The following is a 25498-nucleotide window of genomic DNA, read 5'->3' as shown; positions in this document are numbered from 1 at the left end:
CCTAGACTTTATGCGAGACTTGTCTCCTGTGGGGAGACCTGTCAGCTGGAGGGTGACAGGTTCTGTTCAGTATCTTCAACCTTTGCTCTAAGCATCTACAGTAATGCGGAAGCAAGGATAAGACAGACCCAGTGAGACCAATTAGAAAAGTATTTCTCAAAACATCTTGGCAAAGAAAATTCATTTTTACCTGTTGCCCAGAACGTACACAGATCCACACACAAACTGAAACAAGTTTCACGAAACAGTACTTACTTTTTCCTTTGTTTGATGCAACCTCACATTTTGATCTACTTCATTTTTTTAAAAATCTACTTCATTTTTTAAAGGGTGAAACTGCATGACCCACCTCAATTGATTTCATGACCCCTGAATAAGTCACAACTGGTAGTTAGAGAAACTGTGAGTTAGGAAGTTGCTGTGATCCCCCAGAGGGGAGGTAATAGGATCTAGGAAAGCAGAAAGCTGGCTTGTAGGAGGTAGAAGGATTCCAGACGGATTTAAGAGAGGAGAGAGGACTCAAAAGGAATTAGATAATGCCCAGTTTTGGCTTGAGCTCTGGGTAGATAAAGGAATCACTTGCAGAGATGGGTAACGTTAACTGCAAGACACATTATGAGGGTCAAGATAAGAAGCATTTGAGAAATGCCCCTTTTTGGGGTAAACACAAATGTATCCCTGAATTGGGGGCATAGCGAAGAAAACCTATCTAAGGACCACATAACCTAACTCCAGAGTGTTCAACTTCTACTAAAAGAGGAAGCAAAATGGGGCAATGGAAAAAAAGGAAATCATTAATGGGGAGGAGTGGGCTCTGAGCCTGGAAATTCTACTTGGAAAGGACAGTCCGGCTCTAATTCGCAGGGAAACAGCCCAGATCAAAGACTCACCTGGTGCTCTGCTATTGGTGCTATCAGGGCTTTTGTAAGGCTGAGAATAGGGTAAGTGTAGCCTATGGCTTTTCACTTAGCAAGCCCGTTGGCAGGAGTTCGCTTCTTAACGCACAGAGTTGGCATCAAATTTAAAATTTCCCATCACCAGTTCAGAAACGTAACAGGCATTTCTTAGGCACTTCTTATAAAAATGGAAATCCATTAACTTTATTCTTCTTGCACGCTCTCTGACAGCATCGGGTCAAAGGGACTTTTTTCCTTCCTCTTTTCATAGCTTCCACAGTGGCACTCCTTCTCCTTCTAAATCTTTTCTTTTACAAAACAATGGGGAGTGGTGGTCGCCTGTTGCTAGTTGAAGATTTCGAACAATAGGTGTTTCTGAGCCGGGTTTATTGAAATGGTCTTGTCTGTGTCCTGGGGGAGATTGTAAATGAGATGTCAACAGGAGCTCTTTTGTGCGGATGGCATTCAGCCTGAAAGAGGAATTTCCTTACTGTGCTAGTATTTAAAGTAGATTTGTTGCTGCTTTGGCTAAAACTTTTTATCCAACTGCCTGGGCTAACAGCACTGAATGAGTCACTCGTTGGGATTGTGACTTCCTTCCCTCCTTAGCAAAGCACTGACTCAGTCATTTGCATTCAGAAAGGAAGACTCCTAAGAAGATTTCTTGGGTTTTCATCAGCTTGAGCCTCTTTCCTAGACCATCACGTGGACCTGAGCTGTCAGCAATCCTGTCACCCCCAGGAGAGGGCGGCCTGGCCGGGCTGTTTTTCTCCCTCCCGGGAAAACTCCTGGCTGTTTGGCCTGCTTGCTTTTAAAATCCCAGAGAGACAAACTGTTTCCTGCCTTAAGCCCTTTCCTTTCTCCCTCCCTCCCATTTTTCTGAGTAAATGGCAAGCAATTTCAGTTTACCATAATTACCACGGAGGTTTGCCTAACTCCACCCTTAGAAGATAAGGCCACTGTTTTATTACCTCTCAGCCAGGTGCCTGAGGGGGACAAGACTCGCCTTTATCTGGAGACCTGACGAGGCGACGGCAAACGGGCTGAATCTTGAGCAGCGGCCATCCAAGTGCTCCCCTTCTCTGTGTTCCATTTCCCTGCTCTTTACTGGTAGTTAATTTTGATCCAAACGCCAACGCTGGTTTCCTCTAGCTTTTCCGCAGGCCTGCACCTTGGCACCTCGGCCTGCACCTTGGCACCTCGGCCTGCACCTTGGCACCTCGGCCTGCACCCTGCTACCGTAATTACCAACCGTGTCAATTACAAAGCCCTGGCCCCAAGCATGCAACTCACAGACGCCTCGGACATCCTCTGGCTCGTGGATTTGCAGTGGGCATGGTCACTTTTTCGAAGAGTTGAGACTTGATCAAATCTTTCCCCCGTGACGGCAGAAATCCAAAATAATCAAATCCCTTGCCTCTCCCTCCTCTGGTTCTTTCTGTAAAGGGAGACCGTTACCCACCCACGTCAGGAGGTTGGTGGTGTAGTGCTTGTTTCAGACACTAAAAATTTCTAGTGCTTGATCTATATGTATGTCTGCTGTTCATTAATGTGTCTACCCACCCCTCGGTTTATTCTTTAATTCAAGCTCTCACATGGATTATCTCTGTGGTCTCTCGGGTTGGAAATGCAGTATAAAAATACGCATCTTGAAAATTATTTTCAAACTGTGTGTGCCAGGTAGCACTTCGGGGAGTGGAGAGTGCCTTTGCAGACAAACTTTTAGGTGAGTGTCCTAAGCGGCATCTACTTGGCAGGGTGTGTCGGGTGTATTCACCTTCCACCATCCAAAAAAAGTTCTGAATATTCCAAATATTCAACCAAAAGAGTCACATAAGAGCTTTCAGATGCAGACGATGTTCTCATGAGGGTCCAAAGGAGAATCTTCAGGACAAAACTAGGAGGCTGCTCTTTCAAATCTAAGTACGGAGGCTGAGATGGGAAGAACTCCGGCTCCGGCCAGGACCCACCCCCCACCACCACCACCCCACCACCGCCCAGAGCCCCCGGAGAACGTGGGCAGCCCGCACCCTCCAGCCCCCTTGTCCCTTGCGGAAGCAGGATCCCAGGCGCGGCGTCTGGCTCTCATGGCGAACCAGCAGGACGCTAGACACAGGTGGAAAAAGTGATGCCAGCTTTAGTGCGAGCCTTGTCAGTGTCCTAGGTTATTTTTATTTAATTTTTTTACCGAAGGACAAAACCCAACTGTAAAGTAGAATTTTTTTTTTTTAAAGATTTATTTATTTATTCATGAGAGACACAGAAAGGGAGAGAGAGAGAGAGAGAGAGAGAGAGAGAGAGAGAGAGAGAGGCAGAGACACAGGCAGAGGAAGAAGCAGGCTCCATGCAGGGAGCCTGATGTGGGACTCGATCCCGGGTCTCCAGGATCACACCCTGGGCTGAAGACAGGCGCCAAACTGCTGACCCACCCAGGGATCCCTAAAGTAGAATTTGTAATGTAATCTTTAAGGGGCCCTTTCCATACCAACCTTAAAGGCTGACTGGAGGGCCAAGGTCCTGTTTGGAGCATGGCATGGGCCGAGAGCTCCGGGGACACCTGGACAGTCCCTCTCTGCCTCTATGTCCTCCTCTGTCCAGGCAGTTGGGTAAGGAGCTGTCATTTGTAAGCACTGGTTCAGTTCCTTGAGACTCAGCAGCAGGCTGGTATCCTTCCTGGGCCGAGTGGGCTGACCGAAACAGTTCTACAGATTAACCCAGACGGTTTTCCTGTTTTTCCTTTGAAAAGGGGGGTTTCAGAGAGGAAGAGGAATGGAGTGGGATGAATAATGAACTGCCTAACTCCACACACCAGGGTGTCCTATGGCCTCCCACATGCCCTGCTCTGCAGACCCGGGTAATCACTCCTCATCATGCTGAAACCAACAGGAAGGAATGGTGGATGCATTCTCCTTCTTTTATGCTTCCCCACATATCCTGTTTTCCCAAGTTTGGGGATTTGAGCTTGCCTTGTGCAAAAGCTTCTGCTCCAGGCCAAGCCCTCCCTGCACACCCTCCATCCACAAGGCAGCAGAAGCAGGCGACTTTGATAGGGCCGCCCTCTTTCCAAAGCCCAGAGAGCTTGACAGGCAGTAGGGGTTACTGACAGAGCCAGCTGGAAGTTTCCTTTAGGACTTAGCCAGACTAGACTGGTGACATATGCAGGTTTGTGCACAGGTCACTGTCTACACGGCCAACTCACTTTCTTAAGGGGGACAAGTTGGCAGCATGTGTCTGATGCCTCACTGCTCCTAACTACTGTTAGCTACTCCAATACAGACCCAGGTTTAGGTGGGCTTGAGTTTTTTTTTTTTTTTAAGATTTTATTTACTTATTCATGAGAGACACAGAGAAAGGCAGAAACACAGGCAGAGGGAGAAGCAGGCTCCCCATGGGGAGCCCAATGTGGGACTCGATCCCAGGACCCCGGAATCACACCCTGAGCCAAAGGCAGATGCTCAACTACTGAACCACCCAGGTGTCCCAGGTGGGCTTGAGTTCTACTCTGTTTACCAGTCCCAAAATGACACGACAGGAGAGTCCTGTTTGTTTGTGTGTGATTCCATTACAGATTTTTCCTTGTATCCCAGGCTCCAGGTCCCATTGTGCAGGTGATACTAATTCTCATGGAATAAGACCAAGAGGTAAAGAAAGTTCTGGGCTCGCAGATATCCATCTTGTGCAAACAGAGAATAGCAGGATAATAAGAGGGCAAAGAAAGGCAGCTGCACGGGAAAAAAAACAGCATCACAGGCCCCTCACACAGCCATCTGCTGAGGTTCATGGGTAAAGCCAGAGGATGGAGGAAGTTAGGTGAATAATCCATAGGACCAACTGCTTTCAGCTGATACTAGGTCGGGCTTTTGCCTACTAGCTCGTGGTGAAAGTTGGCCAAACGCAATTGCACTCGGCCAGCCCTCAGCCAATGCCAAAGAGAAGTGGGTGTCGGTGACAGGAGATTCAACTGTAAGACCCAAGGTCACCCAGTATGGCTTTGCTGAGTATTCATTTCACTTCCGCCCCAGTGACTTCCCTATCCTGATTAGTAGTCCTTTTTTTCTTTTTCTCCAGGAAGTGCCTTTTCATCCCTGTTCATTCCTTCACGTAACAAGTACTTTACTACGATCCTACCATGTGCCATGCGTGTATCAAGCTCTGTGGTCACCATGAAAAAAAACGGACAACAGTGCCTGACCTGGTGGTTCTTACATTCTTAACTAAATTCCTTTCTCAGAATTCCTAGTCAGGGGGAAAAAAAAAAAAATCACCTACAGAGACTATAGGAAAGTATCACTGTGAAGTGACCTCTGACAAGAAATCAAAGCTTGATGAAAAGCTTTAAAAAAAAAAAAATCCTTCCCTGCTCCTGGCACCATCCCTACCCCCAGGCCTTGTAGGCATGTTGTCCTTTGGCAAGACCCAGTCTGCACTAACCTGAGGGGTTGGTAGACCAACTGCCCAAACAGGAAACCTTATATAATTTGGTAACCCTGACCTTGGGCCCTGAATCTTCCCCTCCTGTAAACAATCCATTCAGTCCAGGAAAACCTGCAGACCGGCTGGGACAAATTTTGAAAAACACACACAAAGTTACAAACATTGAAAAAAAATCCCTAAGTCCTAGAGGAAGTGATATATCTGACTCAATGGTAGAAATCACTTCATAAAGTGATGGAACAAATGGAAACTTAATCCTAACAGATGAAACTGCCAGGGCAGTCACTTCTGTACATGGATGACTCAACAGCACCTGTTGGAAAGACCAGGAAAATGAGCCGTGAAATTCTGATCGCATTCCCTTCTGGAAGCAAAGGCCCTGCCTTGCAAATTAGTAAGCCCAGTGTTCTCAACATCCTAGTTCTTAAGAAGGAAGGCTATGACTCACCGTGGCTACTGGTCAAATGATTCTTACTCAGAGCCGTGGGCTTTTAATCTTTAGTATTAAATGGTCTAAGCAAATACTAGCTAAATGTCTGTCTACTTCAAGACGTTCCTTTGAAATGATTGATTTCAGGCAACAACTGGTTTTCCATATGGTAACCCTCAATTTCTAATATTATTTAACTTGCTGCCAAACTTCATTAAAAGTCCACATTAGAAGTTTTAGACTAAAGTCCCTGGACCTGGGCCTTCTAAAATGACTTTCCTCCAAACATCATTGAACTTCCTTTAATTTAGTTAATTAATGGAACTTTCTGAAGAGCACAGTTACTTTGATCTAAACCTCTTGCTTGGTTTCCAGTTAACATTTCCAGAGAGGGAGAAAGAACGGATGCCCTCACAACTGGCTGGAGCTATCAGCAGCTCGCAACTGTAGCCATTCCTCCAAATCAGGAAACAGCAGAAGGGAGTACCTGAGAGAAAGAAGGCTGGTTAAAAACAGTGCCCTTGGCATTTCTGTGGGTGTTTGCCCCACACAGAGATAAAAGAGCTAAACTGGTACTGCAAGCCCTGCTTTCTGGGAAGCTGGGCCTGCCGTCTGGAAATCCTAAATAATCCTTGCAAGTAGACAAACTGGAAACCAGAGATGTGAATTAGAAATGCCTCTGCCCCAGAGAAAGGTTTCTGCATACAACTCACGTAAAAAAAGATAAAAATGGAAAATGCAAGTCTCACCCAGCAGGAGCGCTCAGTTTCTTGGCTCTTAATCCTTGCTGCCGTCCACCTAACCAAACGGGCGGCAGCAGTTCTAGCTTTAGGGTAAAATTCTTGTTACGGTGAGAGTTTAAAAGCAAGGCGTTCTGAATGTTGACTAACACTCCCGGTGTTTCTTTCCGGAAGACAAAGCCTAGAAAAGACGTCCACCCCCACCCCCACCCCCACCCCCACGCATAGCCTGACTTGACTTACCTTGGAGCTCGGCCGCGGATTTGCAGGTACCTCGGTGCTGTTCCGAGTTTAGCCACAAGGCGGCACCCGAGAGCAGGGCTGCCGGCAGCGCTACCTTTTTCGCAGCTTCTTGGCCCGGGGTGGGGGGGATGGGGAGGGTGGGGGGCGGGGTATGGAGGTGCTGGGAGGGGAGCTGCAGTTGGCTTTAAAAAAAAAAAATCCACTTGTTCTCTGAAGTCATGCCACTTGCCACTTTCTAAAGCGAAGGTTGCCACGTTACCTGTTGCCAGGTTCCTGGGAGTGCTTGGGGGAAAATGTGGGCGAGAAAGGTGCAGCACAAAGTCCTCCAGCTTGGTGCCTTTCAAGCTCTTTGGACGGGGCTGGCGCTGACATTTGGAGCGCAGCTGCCGCGGACTGCCCGAGCATTGTTCGGTCGTAGTTCTAACAGAGGAGTGGCTGCCTGTTACATCATTTCCAGGCATGAAGTGCCTGGGGCTCTCCCCCCTCCCCCCCCCTTTAATGACTAACTCCGCGCCCGCCTTCCCGGGAGGTCGGTACAGTGCAGGCTCTGTGCGCCGCGGCCTCACCTCGGGAAGCCCAAGGATTGTAGCAACTTGTTAAAACAACTTGGGTGCCTCTTAGGAAAGAAAGGGGGTGGGGGCAGCTGGGGCCGAAACAGCCCTTCCCATCCTTCCCGGGGAGAACAATGTCGTGCTTGATCAGCAGCAGCGCGGCGGGGCGAGCTCTGCCCCCGCGGGAGCCGCCTGCTATCAGGGGCACAGATCTCCCCGCCAGACGTGCCGAGGCCCGGGGCGCGCGTCTGGCGTTGGAAGTGTCTGGAAGGCCAGCAGCTACCACTGGCACGTCCTAGGACCGGAGGGTTAGGAGCGCGCCCCGCCCTCGGCCCACGCTCCCGGCGCTGCCGGACGCGCTCACACTAGCGCGCTGTTCTCTGCTGGGACCCAGACCCAGAACAGCTTCCCGAGGCCCTGCGGTTTCCGTGCAGGACGGTTGGCGGCCCCGCTCCCAGCGCCGCGCGCCCCACCCCGCCCCGGGCCAACCCTAACCCGAGCCCCCCCCTCCCCCCGCCCGCCCGCCCCGGGGACCCAGGCCTCCCCCGCGCCGCGCTCTGGGTGGCCCGGAGACGCTCAGCTGCAAATATTTTGAAACGAGGGAGCGATTTTTCCATGTCTATATTTTGTTTTGGGGAGTTCCTCCTTTTTTTTCTCCTTGGGGGGGTGGGGGGGGCAGTATTTCCATCTTGCCAGAAGGAGCACAGGCGCAGTAGAGCGGCTGGAGGGGCTGGGGGGGGGGTCTTGAGCAGGTTGCACGCCCAGCGCGGAGCCCGACTCTTGCAACACTTTTTTTTTTTTAAGATTTTATTTATTCATGAGAGACAGAGAGAGAGAGAGGCAGAGACACAGGCAGAGGGAGAAGCAGGCTCCATGCAGGGAGCCCGATGCGGGGGCTCGATCCCGGGACTCCAGGATCACACCCTGGGCGGAAGGCGGACACCCAACCGCGGAGCCCCCCGGGGATCCCGCAGCGCTTTGAACCGTGCGGCTGGTGCACCCTCGCTGGCCACCCCAGATGTGTTCGGTCTCCATGCCTTTGACAGGTTCCGGCAGGGTGCCAAGCACAGCAGTGGGGAGCGTTAGGGGGCATTTTCTCACGAGAAGCATGATATACTGTACTGGACAAGGCGTTTAATCGAAGTTTTGTTGGGCAGCTGGTTGCAGGCGGTTTGGGGGGAGGAAAAGAACTGGGAACGAGGCCTCCGACTTAGGCAAACTCCACTGCTTAGTAGCTGTGTAAGATAAAGACCTCAGTTACCTGCTCTGAGCCTCTCTGTCTTACCATCAAACAAATGGGGGTGGCAAGAGCTTCCTCTGTCCTGACATCATGTCTATTAAATACTTAGCACAGTGTGTTATGGAGCAAGGGTTCACTCTGGTGATTTGGTTCACCCAAGGGCAGGTCAAGAGCCTGAACTAAAGGGGCACCGGGCTGGCTCAGCTGGTGAAGCACAGGAGTCTCCATCCCTGGGGACTGTGAATTCAAGCCTCATGGTGGATGTAGAGCTTTAAAAAAAAAAAAAAGAAGAAGAAGAAGAACTGGACTAATGTTCCATCTTGTCATTGTTTTCACCTGGGTTTGTGCCTTTCACTGTGAAGGACTCAAGCCAGAACGCTGGTTTGTCTGGCACTTGGTGGGAGAGGAGTCCCGCCTGTGTAGCATGCCACCCCGGGGAGCCTGACCTCCAGTTGGTTGCCAGTTCAGCACTCCTGGGCCTCCTTGATGCGAAGCAGCAGCAGCAAATTTCTCTTATTAGCAGCTTTACCCTCATCTGTGCCAGAACGCATTCCCAGGATGCCAGAACATTGGTCCCTGCTACCAAACATCCTTGTTGGTAATGCTCCCTAACGGCTTCTCTTGGCTTCCTTCTCCAGCTTTTTCACATCACTCTCAATGGGTCTCTACTTCTCGATTTTTTTCTACCTTTTATTCATATTCATAAAACCACAGGAGCTTCAGTTTGAAAGAAATCTTGTCGCCTACGGCAGGCTCCTCTCACATGGTGGTACAATCTTAATAACTGCCCAACCAAAAGATGAGCTGGTCTGTGCTTCACACGTCCAGAGATCAAAAGATCACTACCCAGCAAGGGCCCCATATTCCACCTTTGGACAACCGACTACTAGAGAATTATTCTTCATACCTTTGTGATTTCCCACAGGGCCTTATACAGAACTAGTCCATGCCAACGTTGAGGCAAGAGCCTTCAAAATCATTGGAAACTCTTCCGCCTTCCTTCTCTTGCAAACTAAACATCCCCTCTCCTTAATCCACTCCTCTTAAGAGGTGGTTTTTCTTTCCTCGGAGCACTTTGCAATTTCCCCTTAAAGAGAAGAGCCCGGAATGAAATGCAGCACCACAATCCTCCCCTTGTTCTAGACATCACATTTGTACTCCTGCACACCCTCTTAGAAATAGGCAGCTTACCTGATGTTAAAACCACAATCTTGTATTTGTGCAGCAGTCCCTTTATGTCCTACATCCTTCCCCATTTCCTTTTTTTCCTTTGGCCTCTTCACATCATTTTGCTTTCTAAAATAGCCTGTAGTTTCAAGTTACTTCCCTAATATGTTCTTAATCCTACATGCACTACCTCCATCCTGTCCACTGGATTTGCAAATGTTTCCTGTAAGTGCTTCTCACACTCTCTCCGGTGATGGACTAGTTTGTTTGTTTGGTGTCTGATTGTTGCAGATTGACATTCTGATAAAAATGCAATAAAAGAATCACTAGATAAAGGAAAAGTTTAAAACAGGGCACCCCAAAACAAGGCCAGTCTTCTTTGTTGTTAGATTTGACCAATGAACAGTCTTTAGAATCGTTGTAAAAGTTTCTAAAAGTTCACTCTCAATTTTCCTGGTGTATTTCACTCTACGCTCATCAAATGCTTTGTGAATGGACACCAGTCTGCGGACCACACTTTGAACAGTGCCACTCTATGTGTACAGGTGTGCTGGAAATGCTTAACAACTGGCTCTCTGAGGCAGGGGTAGTATTTCCCAATTTCCATTATGTAAACATTCATACCAAGGTCAGTTTCTTATTTATTTATTTATTTATTTATTTATTTATTTATTTATTTATTTATTTATGATAGTCACACAGATAGAGAGAGAGAGGCAGAGACATAGGCAGAGGGAGAAGCAGACTCCATGCACCGGGAGCCCGACGTGGGATTCGATCCCGGGTCTCCAGGATCGCGCCCTGGGCCAACGGCAGGCGCTAAACCGCTGCGCCACCCAGGGATCCCCCAAGGTCAGTTTCAAGCTATCGATGAAATGTCACTAAACAGAGACTTGGGAAGAGATTTGCACAATTACCTGGCAAACTGAGAAGAGCCAGTTCCAGCACCCCACTGGTAACCCCATTTTATTAAAGAAGATTAAAAAAATCTTCTTTTGAGGGCTCGTTAAATTATTGTTGGCTGGACCAAATCACCCAAATCAGGAGACCTTTGCCCTCAACAGAAACTAGACAGCGGGTTGAGGTGGGCCTTCTCTTTCTGGTGGTCTTCAGCTGGGTCAGAGGAGACCATCTGATACAACTCTGCAAATCCAAGATCGCTTTGACCATCACTCCTGTGTAGAAGGCCCGCAGCTACTAAACACAGATCAAATCACAGCTTGCTTTGTGGTTAATCAAGTCTTAGGATAAGTTGTTTACATCAAAAAGCTGTCGTTTGACTACTGTACAACTATATTTTGGAATTCTTTTGTTGTCCTTTTGTGGTTTTAATCTATACTTCTTGTGGGTTTCTCATTGTATTTGAAAGAGTTTCTAAAATTCAGTAACAAGGAAGTGCTAAATAATTCCTCAATGTAGCTTTATAGTATGTGACACAATAGTTTAACCAGTCAGAAGGTTGTTGTTGTTTTTTTTTTAAGATTTTATTCACTTATTTATTTGAAAGACAGAGTGTGCACTAGCATGTGCAGGGGGAGAAGTAGAGGGCGAGGGAAAAGCAGACTCCACTCTGAGCTCAGAGCCTCTGGTGGGGCTCCATCTCACGACCATGAAATCAGGACCCAAGCCGAAATCAATAGTCAGATGCTCAACTGAGACTGAGCCACCCAGGCATCCCAGTCAGAATGTATTATTGAGAAAATCTAAAACATGGGCTTGAACCTACATCTGTTTTGTGGCCGTCTGACACATGTGTGCTCTTGATCACAGAGGATAACCAGAATGATAAGAAAGCCTAGTGTTTTTTTTTTTTCTTTTTTTTTTTTTTCAGAAAACCTTCACCACTACAGAAAAAAATAATTCCTGGCACAGGCCTTCCTGAGGCTTTCAACACCAGCATTATCTTTCCATTCAAATAGAGACAATATTGAATAGTCAGCTAGACGCTGAAATAGGATAGGAATCTGTTCTCTCTCTTTTTTTTTACTTCTCCTTCTTTTCCTCTTCCTCCTCCCCAACCCCTCCCTCCTCCTTCTTCAGTAATTTCTTAACTCAATGTAAAAACCAGTCTCTGCTGTCTATGCTCTGCAGTATCCTCTGAATGAAAGTGAGGTCATCAAAATCTGTAACTACACTCGTGCTGATCGTCCTTATAAATAGGAGTCCTTTCACCAACTTTGAGCTGGAGTAATAAATCATCAGGATCCAACTAAGAAAGAAAATCAGTTTATTTGAAATGAACAAATAAATATATCAGGCAAAGGAAAGCAATAACACTGGTTAAAGTACAATATCTTTTCTTTTTCATGTTCCAGTTGAATAAAAGGAGCACTTGCATTTTTTTGAGCACTTATATTTTTTATTCTTATTTTTATTTTTTTAATAAATTAATTTTTTATTGGTGTTCAATTTACCAACATACAGAATAACACCCAGTGAGCACTTATATTTTTTAATCACAACTTTAATCACTGTTACTCTCAGATAAGAGAAGTATTTCATTTATGGCATATACGCACTGTCTCTCTTTCTGTCTTGACCAAACAAGATTTATTTACTTGTGTTTCATCTTCTTGAATCCCACTCTACTGCACCCCTCCTGGCACTCAGACTCCAGTGGATTCTAAATTATTCATGGTGCTGAATCATGAGAGTAGAATTAGAAATATATATAGATATAGATAGATATAGATATAGATATATAGATATTATATAGATATATATATCTTAGGATATATATATATCTTAGGAGAATATATAGAATATAAGATATATATATATATCTTAGGAGAGAAGAAAGGATTCAGAGCCTAGCCTGCAAAACCAGTTAAGAGTGACGCTGGGAAAAATTGGGGATTTGGTTGTATGAGTTTCTGGAGCAGCTTTGAATTGCAAAAGAATTGGGGCATGAGAAGGAAGGGGATTATGGGAAGTGTAAGTTGTATCTTGGATCTCCTTTCTTCTCTGACAGGGGGCATTCTTAAAGATTGGAATTCCTTTTAAATTTCTGTTTGAAAATTGATGGGTGGTGCTTCTTTGAGTGTAACTGTGGTAACTGTGGCAGATTTGTGCCAAGCCCCACAATGCAGTGAAATCTCATAAGAGTTGTGCCAAGCCCCTCGAATACAGCACCATAGTGATTCCTGGCCTCTGTTCAGTTCCCGTATTCAAGGTAAGGCAATCTCAAATTGTTACCTTCTTTGGGCATCGGGGCTGGGCCTATTGGGAAAGCCATGTGCCCAAGATACTCCCTCTCCAGTCTTATCCTAGTGGATTTCTAGCATTGCTGCTGTGCCCTGCAGGTCCCCATTGATCAAAGTACTGGGAGTTATCCCTATAGATCAAGAAGGGGAGCTGACAACAGCCAGCAGGTGGCACCAAATTGCAGTTGGCCCCAGTGGGTGTCCCCAAACCCCATCATTAGACTGGAAATAATGTGACACCCTCCTTTCTATGTTCCCTATAGCACACATCCCATCATGGCAAAATTTCTACTGTAACTCACAGCAAATGAAATAATACTCTATTTGGCTGCATTGTGCAATTTTGATTATCCACACCAGGGTAACTAATGAGGCATAAACAACCCAAAAGATCAGACTTTCTTTGTAAGAATGTGGCATTTCGCTTCTTTGGAATATGAGTGGGCAGACTGTCCTGAACATCCATTTTGAGCAAAAGAACGAGTTTACACTGTAAAGACTTGTCTTAAGAGAATTAATGAAATTAACTGCTTTCACTAGATTTGAAGAGATAGATTGATCTTATCCTACATATGGTCACTCCCCGTCCCACCCAGTCTGGTCTTCCAATGAATAACTGAGACTGAGCATCATCCTGAGTAGGGTTATCCCTCCAAACCTTCCTGGAAGCAGAAGGTAGCTCCACAGTAGGTACACTACCTGACACTAAATTGGGGGAAGTGAGAAAATCAGCATTGCATGTTGTTTGCATTAATAGCCGGAGGCTTCACTGTAGCCCAGAGGGAGAACCCAGACCAGGCTGGCTTTGCTCCTGGCTCTGCCCGTCTCAGGGGGCACTGGGAGCCTCCACTGGTTGCATTACCTCTTAGGCACCTGAGCTGAAAACTGTAGACGATGGACTGGGAATTGCTGAGCTCTGTTCAAATTAAAGGATGTACAGTCCATGCACTAAGCCCAGGTGGAAGGTTTTCCCCGCGTGAGCCTCTGGCAATCATTCATCCCGGGTAACTGAGTGGTGGCTACATTTATATTGTTTACATTACCCCCCACCTCCAGGGCTTAGTTCCATCAGGTAATCCCTAGGAAATAGCAAAATATTTCTTTCCCTGTTTTACGGTTAAGGAAATTACTCCAAATCACAAGCCGGTGAAACCACAGCACAGTGTAATAGGATCCTTCTGTTTATTGTCCCTTATAGGACACTTCCTTTGAGTGGTCTCAGGAAACGTCCTAAATATTAAAGCAAGTATTTCATTTAGTGAGACGGCCCAGTGGCAGCTCAAAGGACAGTTGGATCCCGTGGGCAGGAGTAGCTGATTTGGTGTGACAGTGACCGCCCACTGTGAGTGGGAGCGGCCTGGGGGGTGGGGGTGCCATGGAAACACAACAGGTGGAATCATTTTTAAAGAGGTCTTAACAAACATCTTTAGAAAGCTGGTCAAGGAATTGTTCTTTTCTGGCAGGGCGTTCACTTGAAAACTTCATCGTTCTTTTTTGATCTGTATTTTGCACCTCATGCTCCACAAATGGAAAGCTAAAAAGCGGTGTGTAAAGCTTCTTCATATAACCTCACAGTCCTAATCAGGTAGTTGGGGAGGAGACCAGAGGCGACTTCAGCCGGAGCCTCAGGGAGGACCTCGACTCAACCCTCACAGGGCTAGAAAGGACATGTTTAGGCACAGACTCAGGCCTCTGAGTTGATTAAGTTGCCTTGAAGGACAGGATTTTCGGGAGCCACCTCACCACCACCCCCAGACTTAGAAACAAGGGAAACTACAATAGGAGACTTTTTTTTTTTCTTAAAGATTTTATTTATTTATTCATGAGAGACAGAGAGAGAGAGAGAGAGAGAGAGAGAGAGGCAGAGACACAGGCAGAGAGAGAAGCAGGCTCCATGCAGGGAGCCTGATGCGGGACTCAATCCCAGGACCCCAGGATCATGACCTGAGCCAAAGGCGGACACTCCATCACTGAGCCACCCAGGTCTCCTACAATAGGACACTTTTGTGCAGTGTATTCCCTCTTGGAGGACAGTTATGCTCAGAAAAAAACAACAACAAAAATTCAAGTGGAAGTTTATATAGTGAGCATCTATCCAGAGGAAGGAGGGAAGGAAGGAAGTAGGGAGGGAAGAAGGGAAGGAGGGTGGGAGGAGGCAAGGAAGGAAAGGAGGGAGAAAGGAGAGGAAGGAAGGAGGAAAAGAAGGGGGGGAAGGAAGGAAGCAGGGAGGGAGAGGAGGAAGGAAGGAAGGAAGGAAGGAAGGAAGGAAGGAAGGAAGGAAGGAAGGATGTAGGGGAAAGAAAGAGGGAAGGAGGGAGGGAAGAGGGGAAGGAGGGAAGAGGGCTGGAGGGAGGGCAGAGACCAAGACAGGAAGGGAGGAGGGGGGATGGGAGGGAGGGGGACAGAAAGGAAGAAAGGAGCTCCAGGACCCCGGGATGGCTCTGGGCGCTGCCACGCCTGCCCACCAGGGCACTTCCCACTGTGTGGTTAGGATGAGACCACACTTGCTCACAACCTCTTTGCTTTCTTCCTTCCTGTCCCAGTGTTTATTATCAACCACTGCAATCTTCTCCAGTGAGTTGCCTTGTTTAACGTTAGCTATAGTTAATATTTTCCTGAGCCGGCAGACGCGTGTATATATATTACCTCTCAGGGGACTGTTGCCTCTCAGGGATTTCTACAGAGGCTATTCTATGTTGATTCGTATTAACTTCCATTTCAGAGATGTCCATCTCAGAGGTCGAACTGTTTTCCAGCCTTTTTTCCCTCCGTCTGGTGGGAGTGGCTCCCCATAGGAGGCTCAGATGTCCTCCTTAAGCGGGGATCTCACTTACTCTATCAACGGACTTGTTTTCATGGTCAACGTCTTTGTGTGTTTCGTGTGCACTGATTTCCAGTGGATGTTAATTACGATACAGAAATTAAAACCCACACAGAAATCACAGTGTCTTTGTTTTCACTGTCTTCCAGTGTCATCTTGCATTACAACATATAAGAAGACACCACCTCCAGTCCCACCCAGAACTACCACGAAACCTTTCATTTCTATCACAGCCCAGAGTAGCACAGAGTCTGCGCAGGATGCCTACATGGATGGACAGGGCCAGCGAGGAGATATTATCAGCCAGTCTGGACTGAGCAACTCCACGGAGAGCCTGGACAGTATGAAGGCTCTGACAGCCGCCATCGAAGCAGCAAATGCCCAGATCCACGGCCCGGCAAGTCAACACATGAACAACAACCCTACCACCGTCACTACCACGACCACCATAGCCACTGTCACCACAGAGGACAGGAAGAAGGATCACTTTAAGAAAAATCGATGTCTCTCGATTGGGATACAGGTAACAGCCTCCCTTTCTGTCCTTTGAAATAGGGACCCCAAACTTAAGAAATGTAGCACTTTTTCTTTTTCCAGAAGATTTGCCACCTGGCCATTTTGGGTGACGGGGCCATGCGTGAGACCAGATTTTTAAATGATTGGCCCTGGAATTCCTACACGGTTAAATGTGACTTGAAAAATGACAAAGATATTTTGTCTGTAAGCATGATCAGAGGCTATTATTTTTGTTCTCTAAATCAAATGTGTGACTCAAAACATTAGGATAGCTAAACAAACACGAACACAATCAAACACAAAGTGCCCTCAATTCCTAATGTACATTTTGATTCTCAAAAAAGGAGTGGACGTCCAAGAATAACCTGGGTTACTGGGTTGTGTTACAGTGTGTTCGACACTATTGAGTAACCACATGAGAACAAAAATGTGAATCACTTCTCATACACGTGGGAGTGAGGGAGAGCAAGACCAAAGCGACTGGTAGTGTAGAAAGCAATCACTCCCATCACAGCTTCATGAGCAAAGAATGTGCAGTAGTTTCAGCATAATTGTTGGTTATTTAATCATGCATTTCAAAAAATGGTAGATAATTCAGCAGGCTTCTCAGTTCAGCCCAGTGTTTTCTGCCGCTCAAAGATAAGATCAGACCGATTCTTGTTTTTCACATCTGTTCAGCTTGGCTTACCCTGCTAGAAATTTCCTTCTCTCAATGGAGAAGAGTCATTCCTTTCTCCCTTTTTTCTTGTGCCATATCGTGCAGGTGCCCTTTGAATAATAACTTCCTGACGTGGTGGCCAATAAATCTATTCACAATGAACCAACTCTAAGGCACATCTAAAAGCCAGGCGTGGGGTAGGTTTTCACAATGATGATGTATTTTCACAGTGCATTCTGCACAGTGCACTTCTAAAGGGCAATTAAATTTTTGTCTAGTAGCAAAGAGTCAAATGGTTTTGGGTTGTTTTTTTTTTTTTTTTTTTAATATAATTTACAGGTTACCATAGCACAAGTTGTCAAGTTTCCTAAAAGAACTTGTGGTGTTGGTGCCTGGTACTAGAAGACACGAAAGCACATGCGCAAAGCCAGCCTCCACACCCCACCAACCCCCCCACCCCCGAGCCCACTCCCATCTCCTCCTAGAACCCAAAGGATTTGGAGGAGTAGGGAAGAGCTGGGGCCCAGTGATCCGTGCTGTCTCAGGCAAATGATGTGATCTTCCTGAGCTTATTTTCTTTACTATCCCTCACAGGATTATTTTGAAGATTGAATTTACAAACTCCAGCTTTCTATGGGAGTACAGAATTTCAATTTGGAATGACAAAAAAATTCTGGACGTGAATAATGACAATGGTAGCACAGCATTGTGAATGTACTTAATGCTGGCTGGAACTATAGGCTTAGAAGGGGTTAAGATGAAGAACTTTATGATATATATATTTTACCCACGATTAAAAAAAAAAAAACTACCTTCCTTATCTGGCACATAGCTGGCACCCAGTCATGTTAGCTTTCTCCTACTTCCCTAATCTTCAGTTAAGTTTTTTCTCTGTTTTACTTTATTTTTCAATAGATAATATATTCCTCTGGCTCAAAATTCAAAAGTTATAAAAAGACATTCAGTGGCTATCTCCCTCTCATTCTTATTTAACAGAAATATTAAGTCAGTTCTCTTTGCCAGAGGAAATTAATATAACCAATATTTGCATCTCTGTACAGAGATACTTTATGCATATTCAAGCAATTATATGTTTTAATTTATTCCCCCTTGTTCACCCAGATGTTAGCATACCTCACACTGTTCTATATCTTGCCTTTTTGTACTTAATAATAGCATATTTTAGAGGTTTGTCAGTTTACCATTCATTTTATTTAAAAGCGTCTATCTATCTGTCTTAACTCAGCTTCCAGGTGTGCCAGTTGGTCTCCTAGGCTCTTTTCCAAATAATTTTTTTTGAGTAATCTCTCGAACTTATAGACCCCCAAGATCAAGAGTCACATGCTGTAATGACTGAGCCAGCCAGGTGCCCCCTCCCCAAATAATTCTTACTCAGAATAAAGCCTTCATATACATGAAATCCACCTTATATTATTGTTATTTTCACCCTGTAAGATGGAACTACTCTGAAATCCACATATAATGTTGGGGAGAAAGTTTTGTTTCGACACTATTCTGCCTCTTAAATATTTTAATAATTTAGTGACCGAAAAAATTGCTCTAACTCTTCTTCCAATCACTGTTCACTATCATAGAAATTATATGGAAGTACTGAGTGCTCTACGTGATTGTCTCATTTAGCCCCTACAGCAACCCTATAGCATAGGTGGTGTGATTATCTCTACCCTATAGATGAAAACACAGAGAGGTTAAGTAACTTGCCCAAGGCCACACATCTTCCATTGACAGAACCTAGATTGTACCTTGGTGTTTAATGTGACCATGCTATACCACTTCTTTGATGGAGCATAATAAATAAGTAAAAATTCAAAACGCAAAATAGTCATTAAATTTCAGTGCACTATAACCTAATTTAAATCCTTCTTTTTAAAGATGTTATTTATTTATTTGAGAGAGAGAGAGAGTGAGTGGGAACGAGAGGGAGAGAGAATCTGAAGTAGACTCCGCACTGAGCACAGAGCCCAACATGGGATTTGATCCCATGACCTCAAGATCAAGACCTGAGCAGAAACCAAGAGTCAGATGTTTAACCAACTGAGCCACCCAGGTGCCCCCCCTAATTTAAATACTAATCCCCAAAATATATAACACTAAGATCTTGGGCTCTTTCCCACCCTTTACCTCTTTAGGGTCAGAGTTTCCACACCTTCTCCAACATTTTAAATTTAATCCTTGCCTAATAACTAACATTACAATAATTTACTTTACAACCTGTGTGAGTTTAGACCAATTACTTAATAGTCCCAGTCTCCTCATCTGGAAATTGAGAATAACAGTCACTATTCCACGGGGTATTTTATTACAGGTTGTAGTAAAAATTGACTGATACAATCAATGTATATAAGGCTCTAAGTGTGGTGGGCTCACTAAATATCAGAGCTGGTTATTATTACCTTCCTCTAAAATCATAATCAGACAAACATGCTGAAATGTTATCATCTGCCAAGGGTTTCTTAATTTTTTTCAGGACAGAGATATAATTACTAAATTTCTTGAAACATTTTGAAAGTCGCTTCACAAATTTTAATAGATTACCCTAATTACTATGTAAGAGTGGTGAATTGTGCATTTTTGGATCTAAGGGGGAAAAAGTCACAAAGATAAATTTACATACAATGACTAAAGCTTGGAAGATGACAACACTTTGATGCAAATCAGCGGTAGGTTTAGATGGGTGGTGTGGGGCTCAAACACAGAGTGCAATGTCCTCCATCTGCAGAGTGCAATGTCCTCCTTCCTTTCTCCCTTTCTCTAAGCATTGAAGATCGCAGTTCTTAAGGGAAATACCTATCATGCATCTTTGGGAAAAGTTTCATTGGTTAATTTTGCTACTACCCATATTGTAAAGCTGTAACATCCTGCTTTGGCTGACACTCTAAGCATTTTTCATTGCTAGGAGTGTAGCCACATGGAACCTGTTAGAATCCCATTCAGGAAAACAGAAACGACGCTAAATTCTCAAACAGAGGCAGTTTGATAGACAGTTCTATAGGTATGGGAAGGTTAAGAGAGCAATAATGGGATGCATGAAGCAATTACCACTTCTAGAACTAAGGGAGCAAAAAGAGAAAGGTGGGGTACCCATAGTTTTGGAGCTCAGGGGAAAGTCCCCAGTACAACCACCCCTGGACCACAGCAGCAGGTGTAATCAGCTGGTGCGGGAAGTCTAAGGGAGCAGTGCATCTGGTGCATGGTTCAAAAGGGCTGGAAGGTGGAGCACAGCTGCCTTCACATGCTGGAGTAGTGCCTACAGAAGGGGGAAACAGGAAAAAAGTCCCTTCCTTTCTCCCACCTTCTTTTGTTAGACTATAACTGGAAGCTGGCCAGCAATGAAGCCTGGGAAATGTAATTTGTAGAGTCAAAATTTGTAGGCCCCAGTGCCACAGAGCAGATGGGTATAGAATATGGGCCTGGAGCTGCTAGACAATAAGTAAGTCACCAGAAAAAGGCACTTTGTCCAATAAATAAAACAACCATAAGCATGTGTATTAAAAAACTTAAGATGGGTAGGGTGAATTTCTAGTCTTAGTTCACTTAAGTCTTAGAATACTTACTTGGAGTGGGGCGCCTGAGTGCCTTAATTAGTTAAACATCTGCCTTTGGCTCAGGTCATGATCCTGGAGTCCTGGGATCAAGCCCCCCATTAGGCCCCCCACTCCATGGGGAGCCTGCTCCTCCCTCTCCCTCTGCCTGCTGCTCCCCCTGCTTGTGCACATGCACTCTCTGTCAAATAAATAAATAAAATCTTAAAAAAATACTTACTTGGTATTCTAGTGGGAACATTTTATGGCACTAAATATGATTCTATAATATCTTGAAGTATGTATTCTTTTTATTACATGACTCCAAAATTCAAGTCAACAATTTTATCTGGTGCTTTTTCTGGTGGTCTAGGGCTGCGCAGGTCAAAGGGAGGGTAACTGGTTGCTCTGGTTTTAGAGCAAAGTTGTATGTCTTTCTAAAAAGTCAAGAGTCACGTTAACGGTAATTTGATTTCCTTAAAATTACAAAATAAGTAGTGTATGCATATGGTATTGTCATATAAGATTCATACAAATTGAAAGTATACACAACAAAATATGAAATCCCCCCTTCGGGCAGCCCGGGTGGCTCAGTGGTTTAGCCCCCCCAGGGTGTGATCCTGGAGATCCGGGATGGAGTCCCACATCAGGCTCCCTGCATGGAGCCTGCTTCTCCCTCTGCCTCATGTGAGTCCCACATCAGGCTCCCTGCATGGAGCCTGCTTCTCCCTCTGCCTGTGTCTGTGCCCCTCTCTCTGTGTCTCTCATGAATAAATAAATAAAATCTTAAAAAAAAAAAAAAAAGGAAATCCCCCCTTCTTTCTGCTTCTGACCCCTATGCCCTTCCTGGAAGGTAGCAGCAGGTTATACTGTCTTTTAGTCTCTCAAGAATTATTTCAAGTATAGCTGAGTTTCATGTAGTAGCTTTAGACCTTAACCTCTCCACCTCCAGATATTAGATTGTGACTTCCCTCCAGGATCACTGAACTCATGTTGACAGCCTAAAAGAGCTTTAAGCCTAATCTTGACATTACATAACATGTGGTTGCTTTCTCATTCTTTGAATTAAAAAGGAAAGAACATTAAGTTATCTGAGATTGTACTCCTAGGCCTTCCTTACTGATTTCCTTTAATGCCTGTCCATGTGTAAAGAGATCCATGTTATGCCCCATGTGAAGAGATGAGTCCAACTGCGAAGTTGAGTGAATTATTTCAGAGGATGATACAAGCCAAGTGAGTTGTTACTGTTAACTGAAAGAAGGCCTTAAGAAATAAAAAGGTCATATCATCTCTGATTCATAATCAATGGACTTAAAACAATGAAGGAAAGCTGTGGAGGGAGTACTGTGGAGGGAGTATTGATAATGAGCCACCTCTTGGCCAGACTCTATCTACTCAGGCTACTCTGAAATCTCTTCCTGACTAGGACTCGACTTTTGTACTTGTGTGTCCCTTTCCATCACCCAGTTTTAATGAGAATCCCACTAAGTCAGCTAAGCCAGAGTGCCCCAGGATTGGTGTCTGGACATGTTCTTCATCGGATCATGCTCCACATCCTCTATTATCTCCCAAGTGATGCCTGATTACCCTGGCCTGCCCCCAGCAAGGACTCTGGGATGTCCCCTCTTATCCCTGGGATCTATTCTCTATAATTTTCTACCCACTGACAAGCCCCCACCCTGTTCCTTGGCTGTAAATTTCTACTTTTTCTTGTTGCATTTGGGAGTTCAATCCCACTATGGTCCATATGCCTATCACAATAGTTTCCCTGAATAAAGTGTACCTTGCCAATTTTTTAACAAATGTCACAAATAGTTTTTTCTTTAACAGTACTCAGTACATTCAGACTTTGTAAACTTTATTTTGATGTCCTTGAAGCTTTCTTTTTTTAAAGATTTTATTTATATATTCACCAGAGACACACAAAGAGAGGCAAGACATAGCAGAGGGAGAAGCAGGCTCCCTGAAGGGAGCCCGATGTAAGACTCGATCCCAGGACCCCAAGATCATGACCTGAGTCAAAGGCAGATGCTCAACCACTGAGCTACCCAGGCGTCCCTATTTTGATGTCCTTGAAATCAGAAGCAGTGCATATTCAGGAAGAGATATTTTAGGGGGATTTATCTCAAGTCAAAACTCCAGAGGTAATTTTAATGGATTCCAAAAAAGAAGAGATATTACAATCATGATTTCCAATCATGACATATTAAAACTAGAAATTAATGCTAAGCAGATAACAAAAGCTCGCCATCTAAAAATATTAAAAAATATTCTAAGTAACATTTGAATGGAGGAGGAAATTCAAGATTATTGTGAAATAAATGACAAGAATCCTATAAATCATCACTATGGGTCATGATCCTAGCTATGATCTGAGAAGAATTCATAGACCTAAGTTTTTTCATAGTTAAGCAAGAAATATCAATCACAATATAAACAAGACTCAATTCACAAAGTCAGAAAAGAATGATAAATTGAAAGGAGTTATTAATGATGAGATTAGAAATAAATGCATTGGAAGACAAAAACAGAGCAACTAAAGTAGAATTGATACATTAAGCCAAAATTGGCTTTTTGGGAAAAAAAGAATATGTCTGATTGAGGCTTATACTTACCCCAAATGGGAAACTGGGATAGAGTCACAGAAAATTTCCATCATTCAAGAAGCAAATAATTCCTGTTTTATTTAAAGTATTTAATAATACTGGGGCACCTGGCTGGCTCAGTCAGTGGAATGCATGACTCATGATCTCGGAGTTGTGGTTTCAAGCCCTATGTTAGGAGTAGAGATTAAAAAATAAAGTCTTTTTTAAAAAAGTATTTAATAACACAAGAAGAGATGCCAAGATTCTCAATATATTTTATCAAATAAACATAACTCTGATACACGTGAAAGAATACAAGATAAAGAACTATAGGAAAACATGCTTATAAATACAGATGCAAAAATTCTAATTAAATTTGAAAATATATCCAAATACATGTTTTTAGGGCACCTGAGTGGCTCAGTCAGTTATGCGTCTGCCTTCAGCTCAGGTCATGCATGATTCCAAGTTCCTGGGATTGAACCCCACATTGGGCTCTCTGCTCAACAGGGAGCCTGCCTCTTCCTCTCCCTCTCCCTCTGCCTGCCACTCTGCCTACTAGTGCTCTCTCTCTGTCTCTCTCCCTGTCAAATAAATAAATAAAATCTTAAAAAAAAAACCACACATATTTTAAAAATAATACACCATTACCAAATAGTGTATGTTACAGAAATTCAAAGTTATTTTAGCTGTAGGGGGGAAAATATGGCATCCAGATGCATGCTAAGAAATACAGTATTATATAAAATTCAGAAGGCATTCCAACTATTAACGTGATAAAAAGCATCTATAAGAAACTGAATTAAACATATTTAAAGGTGAAATGGTAGAGACATTCCAATTAGGTTCAGAAACTAGATATAGATGTCTGTTTTTCAGAGATTTATTCAAAACTATTTACCCTTATTAGCCAATACACAAAGCAAGAAAGTGAAATGTGGTCTAAACATTCCAAAGAAAGAGTAAAATTGCTTTTTTTTTTTAAGATTTTATTTATTTATTCATGAGAGACACAGAGAGAGGCAGAAACACAGGCAGAGAGAGAAGCAGGCTCCATGCAGGAAGCCCAATGTAAGACTCTATCCTGTAACTCCAAGATCACACCCTGGGCCAAGGCAGGCACTCAACCACTGAGCCACCCAGGGGTCCCTAAAATTGCTTTTATTTGCAGATAATGTGCATGTCCACTTGGAAAATCTAATGGAAACCACTGAAAAATCATTAAAATTCAGTAGAGTGAGGGGCACCTGGGTGGCTTAGTCAAGTGTCTGACTTGATTACAACTCAGGTCATGATCTCAGGGTCATGAAATTGAGCCCCACCTGGGGCTCCACACTCAGAATGGAATATGCTTCTCCTTCTCCCTCTGCTCCTCCCCCTGCTCTCTCTTTCTCAGATAAATAAATATAATCTTTTTTTTTTAAAGAAAGAATTCAATACAGTGAAACAATACAACATAAATACAGAGAAATCAATAACTTTTCTGTATATTATTAATAAACAGAAAATGTGATGGAACAAAACAAGCCTATTCACATTAGTAACAAAAAAATTTAACATGACTGAGCTCCACAAAGAATATATAACACCTATCTGAAAACAATCTAAAAACTTCCCATTTATAAAACATGAGAGATTTGAATAAGTGGAAAACTATTCAATATTCCTGCACAAAAGTACTCCATAATGTAAAGATAGCAATTCTCTCAAAAGTTATACAAAAATTTAAAGAAACTCTAATAAAAATTCCAATGTGATTTTTATTAATAGCCAGAAGCTGGAAGGAAGGATTTGACAATCTGATGTTAAATTTATTTAGAAGCTAATACTCCAAAATAACCTAGAAATTTTAAAAATTACATTAAAAGGGATCCCTGGGTGGCGCAGCGGTTTGGCGCCTGCCTTTGGCCCAGGGCGCGAACCTGGAGACCCGGGATCGAATCCCACGTCGGCCTCCCGGTGCATGGAGCCTGCTTCTCCCTCTGCCTGTGTCTCTGTCTCTTTCTCTCTGTGACTATCATAAATAAATTAAAAAATTAAAAAAAATTACATTAAAAAAAAGAATTACAGGAAGACTCACACCATAGAAATTATCAAGATCTATTACAAAATTGGATTAGGAAAATAAGTGGGAGAAATAATAAGACCAGAACATCAGTAGACCAAAAACAGGGCTGTATACATGGGAATGTTTGGATGAAGTTTGATAGAGCATAAAGTTGGCATCTCAAATTAAAAAAAAAAAAGGATTAGTTAATAAAAGGAGCCAGATAAATTGATGATGATTCATGTAGGGGAAAAAAATATTAAATCTCTACTTTCTTACACACGAAAAGTTTAGAATAGTGGATTTAAGAGCTAAATATGAAAAAGAAAAATGAAAGCATGAAAGTAAATACATGAGAACTTTAAAAATTATGCTCAGGGTAAGAAGCCATACAAGCCATACAAAATTTTACCACACAATGATTT

The 25498-nt window shown here is 44.0% G+C and overlaps 1 protein-coding gene across 11 annotated transcripts in view; it reads left to right on the top strand.

The window, feature by feature from the left end:
• DLGAP1 (DLG associated protein 1) overlaps window positions 1-25498 on the top strand; it is a 327004-nt gene that overhangs the window by 241781 nt on the left and 59725 nt on the right. For all 11 annotated transcript variants that reach the window (XM_055323707.1, XM_055323706.1, XM_055323710.1 and 8 more), the window contains one exon: window positions 15875-16248. In XM_055323707.1, coding sequence (XP_055179682.1) covers window positions 15875-16248 — 374 coding nt within the window. The remainder of the gene's footprint in view (window positions 1-15874; window positions 16249-25498) is intronic.

This window comes from Nyctereutes procyonoides, unplaced genomic scaffold (assembly GCF_905146905.1).
Source record: "Nyctereutes procyonoides isolate TBG_1078 unplaced genomic scaffold, NYPRO_anot_genome, whole genome shotgun sequence".
NCBI classification, from domain to species: domain Eukaryota; kingdom Metazoa; phylum Chordata; class Mammalia; order Carnivora; family Canidae; genus Nyctereutes; species Nyctereutes procyonoides.
This window is presented reverse-complemented; position numbering and strand designations above follow the sequence as displayed.